This window comes from Ranitomeya variabilis, chromosome 1, assembly GCF_051348905.1.
Source record: "Ranitomeya variabilis isolate aRanVar5 chromosome 1, aRanVar5.hap1, whole genome shotgun sequence".
In the NCBI taxonomy this organism is placed as follows: Eukaryota; Metazoa; Chordata; class Amphibia; order Anura; family Dendrobatidae; genus Ranitomeya; species Ranitomeya variabilis.
The window spans coordinates 1,037,618,847-1,037,624,846 of NC_135232.1; the positions used below are offsets into that span (position 1 = coordinate 1,037,618,847).

At 40.2% G+C, this 6,000-nt stretch overlaps 1 protein-coding gene across 6 annotated transcripts in view; it reads left to right on the plus strand.

Annotated features, from left to right (window-relative positions):
• CNOT7 (CCR4-NOT transcription complex subunit 7) overlaps nt 1–5,740 on the plus strand; it is a 57,683-nt gene extending 51,943 nt beyond the window's left edge. For all 6 annotated transcript variants that reach the window (XM_077279688.1, XM_077279690.1, XM_077279687.1 and 3 more), the window contains one exon: nt 4,268–5,740. In XM_077279688.1, coding sequence (XP_077135803.1) covers nt 4,268–4,396 — 129 coding nt within the window. In that variant the 3' untranslated portion in view covers nt 4,397–5,740. The remainder of the gene's footprint in view (nt 1–4,267) is intronic.
• Nucleotides 5,741–6,000: the final 260 nt, after the last annotated feature.

A 6,000-nucleotide genomic window follows, 5' to 3' on the forward strand; every position in this document is an offset into this window, starting at 1 on the left:
GTCACCATAAGATACCGCCTTCATTATGAAATGCACCAGTGCATAGACCCCGCTAAGGGGCACTAAAGCGCTCTCATTTGCATATCAAAGGTTCCTTTTTAATAAAACCTGAAGTTAAACTATACATGCTTAGTATGATTCCACTAGGGGCTAGGACCCCTGTGTAGGTGTATAGGCAGTTTAATTGTCACTTTGGGCGTGACAGACTCCCTTTAACTTCTTGCCTGATGTTTTAACGTGTTGCTTCAATATCTCCACATAATTTTGGCACTCATGGCATCTATTTTGTAAAGTGCTCCAGTCTCCCCTGCAGCAAACCACGTGCTGCTGACATCCCTGTGCTTCGTGGCCATGTCGGTGTTCTCTGGCTTCTAAGTCCATATGTAACAATAGTCATTATGGCCAAACCGTTCCATTTAGGTCTCATCAGACCAGAGGAAATTTCTCCAAAAAGTAACTGGCACAGACTTTAGTTTTCACAAAGTTTGCTGCTTCATTGTTTTTAAATCTTATTAGCGTTTCTGTGCACAGCGTATTATCTGCATGCGCAAACGCTTGCCAAAACGCATGCTTACGCCTGCGCATGACGCAAACAAAAACACTGCGTGTGCATGCGTTTGGCATACGTTTGCGTTTTTTTATGCTCATGGTGGAGGCGGTGACATCATTTTCGGGACATGCGCAGTCTAAAGTGTACAAGCGTATCGAACACATTTGTACGCATGTCCTTGCGTAACAATGCGTCCCATAGACAGTAATGAATTTTTTTTACGCAATCGTCCGCATGTGGAAAATTGCACAATATTTTAAAAAATGCAACATGTTGCATTCGCCGGAAACCGCCGCAAACTGCGAAACGACGCATGCGTACGCATCTGCAAGCAAAAGCATGTCCCTATATGTACACCATGTTAAAGATATGTACGCATGACGAATGCGGATCATACGCTGTGCACAGAAACGCTAATGTGAACCCGGCCTTAGTCAGATGTTTCTATAGTTACTGAAGTACAATTAGCATTTCTTAAGGTTTTTTTTTTTAATCTTTATATTGACAAATACATCAGGTTTATGCAAAGACTCCATATTTACGGCCTTGACCCTTATTTTTGAAAATTTCTGCCTTTACCCGAACATGCTGGATATCCACTTCTGGGCCAAATCCTGACTGACGTTAACATCTTGCTTAATCAGTGCTTGGAGTTTCTCAATGGGTTTGAGATCTGAGGATTTTCCTGGCCTGGACCCAACATTTAAATTTTTGCTCACTGAGCCACTTGATTATTACTTTACCTCGTGGCATGGTGCTCCATAATGTTGGAAAAAGCATTGTTCATCACCAAATTGCTCCTGTATCGTTGGGAAAAGTTGCACTTGGAGGATGTTTAGATACCATTCTTTATTCATGGCAGTGTTCTTGGGCAAAATTGTGATTGAGCCCACTCTATGGATGAAAGCAACCCCACACATGAATGGTCTCAGGATGCTTTGCTGTTGGCATGACACAGGGCTCATGGTAGTGATCAGCTTTTTGGGGTATCTACAAGAATGATTGTCCAAAACAGTCTGCAGGGGGAGGCGTCAGATAAATAACTTTACCCAGTTCTCTGCAGCCAATCCCTTCCTGTAGAATGTCTGTCTGTCTGTCTTTGATTTATATCTTGGAGAGAAGTGCTTTCTTGACACCAATCCAGCCTCCAAAAGTCTTCCCTCACTGTGCTTGCAGATGTGCTAACTGCTACCTGCTGCCATTCCGTAGCAAGCTCTGTGCCGCTGTTGAACCGATGACGTAGCTGAGTCCTTTTTAGAAGACAGTCCTGTCTCTGTTGTTGAAGTTCTTTAAATGGTTGATTTAGAAGCAATTTTCCAAGCTGCAATGTCCTTCCCTGTAAATCTATTTTTGTGCAAAGAAATGGCTGCACATGCTTACTTGGAGGTCTGTATGGTTAACCAGTCTGCTCTTATAATTCTATTAGCATGACATAGTGATTAGAGATGAGCGAGTTTGATCGGGTTCCTGCTTATTCGGCAAGCTATAGCGCTTTACAGAATAAGTTGCAGAGGGAACCCGGCTTCATGGATCGCGCCGGCCGATCAACTGATCAGCTCCGCAGCTGCATGTGTCGCGGCTGTGTGACAGTCACAGCACATGCTTTGGAGAACCCAACAAACAGGCTCTCCATGCATGTGTCGTGACTGTGACCCAGCCGCGACACATGCAGCTGCGGAGCTGATCAGCCAACACACTCCATATATCTGGGTTCCCTCTGCAGCTTATTCGGTAAACACTATAGCTTGCAAAATAAGTAGGGACCCAATCAAATTCGCTCAACTCTAATAGTGATATCAGCTGCCTTGTCCTTGTTAACACTTTTACTCCTTGCCTCACGAGAAGATCACTGAAATTATGTTAGCAGGTCATTTTGTAGCAGGGCTGAAATTCTGTGAAAATGGGCTTTTTGGGATTACGATAAATTAATTTTCATGGCAATGAATGACTTTGCAATTTTTTGCAATTCATGTGATCACCACAATAACTGACACAGCAAACTTTGAAAACAAAAATTTGTGTCCGTCTGAAAACTTTTGACCACAACAATATTATACATTTACGCAAGTGTGAAACATTTGTGAAAATGCTTCTTTCCAAATTAGAAGTTTTATTAGTTTCTTTTTACCAAATAACAAAGTGAATGAACAAAAGAGAAATTTTAATTAAATCATCAATATTTGCTGTGACCACCCTTTGCCTTCAAAACCCCATCACACAGATCGTGGAAGGCACTCAGCATATAGTTTGTTCCAAACATGTTGGCGAACTAAACACAGATCTTCTGTGGATGTAGGATTTCGCGAACCCTTCTGTCTCTGCATGTCATCCCAGACAGATTCGATGTTCAGCTCAGGGCTCTGTATCATCCATATCTTCATTTTCAGGTCTCCTTCTTTTTTTTTTTTTATGGTGACGATGCTATAACATTGGGTGTATGTTTGTGCTCAATGTCCTGTTGTAGAATAAATTTGGAGCCAATCCTATGTCTCCATGATGGTGTTGTATGAAGGATAAGTATCTTCCTGTATATCTCTGAATTGAGGACACCATTAATCCTGACAAATCCCCAACTCCTTTTGCTGAAATATAGCGACAAACCTGCAAAGAGCCTATGCCATGTTTCACTGTTGACACATTTTTGTGTCGCTCTCCAGCCCTTCGGCAAACAATCTGCCTTCTGTTACTGTCAAATATTTCACATTTTGACTCCTCAGTCCATAGCAGCTGCTGACATTTTTCTGCATACCGACTCCTATGTTAATTCATACAAAGTTGAGTCACTTGGCCTTGTTTTCATGTTGAAGGTACATCTTGCTGGCCATAATTCTTCCATGACTGGCCAGGTGTCTTCAAACAGTTGATGGATATAGCTGGGCCCCCCTAGTTGCTGCCAGTTCTGAGTTGAGGGCACTCCTGGACATCTTCTGATTTCGAAGAGATGTAGGTATGATGTGTTTTTCATCTGCTGCACAAAGTTTCCATGGCCGACCACTTCGCCTTCAGTCCTCAATGTGGTCCATTTCTTCAAAAGAGCTTGAACAGTACATCTTGAAACCTCCATCTGCTTTGAAATCTTTGCCTGTGAGAGACCTTGCTGATGCAGTATAACTACCTTGTGGATTGTTGCTGTACTTAGGTCATATACCATGGAAAGACTATGACAAGAAACCATATTCCACAATCTCAACTTTGTAGCAGAGTTTGGTTGTTCTTCACTCAGTTTTAAACCATTTATGCCGCTGTTTCTGTTTCAGTGAAATACTTGTTTCAATGTAAATATAAAAATGATGATTAATGTAATTTGTTTCATAAAATTGGTTACTCATCCATCTGACTATAATCCTACAAAATCCCTGACGTTGTGCACAAGAATTTGGTGCTGTTTTGAAGGCAAATGGTTACACAAACACTGATTTGACTTTGATTTCTCTTTTGTTCATTGACTTTATGTACAGTATGTATATGTCTGTTATTGTACAAATTAGGCAGCATGCTATAATTCTAGTTAGGCAATCACTTGTATAGGTAATTTTCTGCATTTATGTTTGTTGTGTTATGTAACACTGCTGATAGCTTTCCTGATTCGGTATATGATGTCTTACTTGATTTTGTATGGAGGTAGTCATTTTGTCGAGCTTTGTAAAGTAATGACCATTGTCTCATATCTTATTGACTGCCATCATGTAACTATTTCATCATATCATTCTCCTCTAGATGTTCTTTGAAGATCACATAGACGACGCTAAGTATTGTGGCCACTTGTACGGCTTGGGTTCAGGATCGTCTTACGTTCAGAATGGGACTGGCAATGCATACGAAGAAGAAGCCAACAAGCCGTTGTGACCTAAAAAAGTAGAAGTTTATTTTTTTATCGCCAAGCTCGGTCACTTTCTACATGTTTTATCCCTGCTCAGATTTTTTGGTTTTCATCTCTCAAAAACCATTTACTTTGTCTTACTTTACTAACATAGTACCACTTGGCCTTCAAGCAGATTGGTATCTCACGTTTATGTTTGCCTTATCTATTGTAGATCTCCATCTACACTATGCACTTACCCAACCTCACCCCAGGACATCATTACTATTGATGAATCCGAGATACTCCATCCAAGATGTTTCTAAATAACTCAGCAAACTATTGACTAACATCCTAGCACTTGCCGATTTCTTGTGACCTCCCTCTCCCTACCTCTACTTATTTAAAAGCCTTAAAGAGCTAATCCCTATACTTTTATGGTCTACACATTGACAGGGATGTCAGACCCTAAAAAATGCAGCGCTCTAATGCGGGAAGATGGCTAGATGAAGGTGCTGGCTGCGAAAGAAGTCAGTAAACCCTCTCCAGAACTTGTTGCACTTTTGTCTTAGAAAACACTCGACTTTTATCCCCAAAATCCTGGTTTACTTATTACAGCCACCATTTTTATTATTATGAAACAGTATTTATTAGGTGCTTGAGTTTTGGATACTCATAATGATTTGTTAGAAGAAAATAAGCTGCATGCAGAAATGGAAGAAAACAAAGTTAACACAAAAAATCCAAACGCTCTACAAGTCAGATAGAGATCTCAACTGCAGAGGATCAGACACTGGAAAATACAATTTTGTTTTGTATCTTGCTACAGAAATGTAATTATTTGTTGTAACAACAAAATGAAAAGTTTTAGCTTTGGCACGAGAAGTTCTCCGAAAATCGCCGCGGTAGATGCATGTCATCACGATGGAGAAGAGGAGGACATGCCAGACCTTGCTCCATGGTGCTGCTGCTGCCATCATAGTGGACGATGCTGCGGCACTTGGTGATGCTGTCTTATCTTTTGCAATATATTTTTTATATTGTCACTATCGATCTACTTTACTTTTTTAGCCACCACAGTGTTGATTGCAGAAACATGGGATTTGTTTTGTGTCCAGGGGATTGATGGTAAACTCAGATTTCCCAACAAAGGGATGATGTGTGTTTTTATACACACATTTGACCTATATGAAATACAATGCAACGTCAGTCTTGACTATTTATCTTTATACTTTGTAATATCTTGAGGGTTTTTTTTCGTTTTTTTTTTTTTTTTCCAAAGTTACAGCGTTTGTAACCGTGTGATCCTTTTTAATGCATAAAATACAAAATGTTTGCAAACAAAGGATATTTGTTTTTAGAGCTTTTGTAAATAAAGGCTGAAAAAAGTTTGTTTTTTTTCTGAGTCTTAATTTAATCCATCAGTAGCCACCAGCAGGCACACATTGCAATCGGTAAGTTGCCTCTCAAATTCTAAGATCAATATTGTTAGATTTCTGAAGGATCATCAGACACTGTGCTAAAATAAAAAAAAAAACAGTTTTAATTGGGTCATACAGCCACCATTATCTGCAGATGATATGGAGAGTTAGGCTAGGCTCACATTGCGTTAGGGCGATCCGTTTAACGAGTCCGTTACTAAGCGGCACTA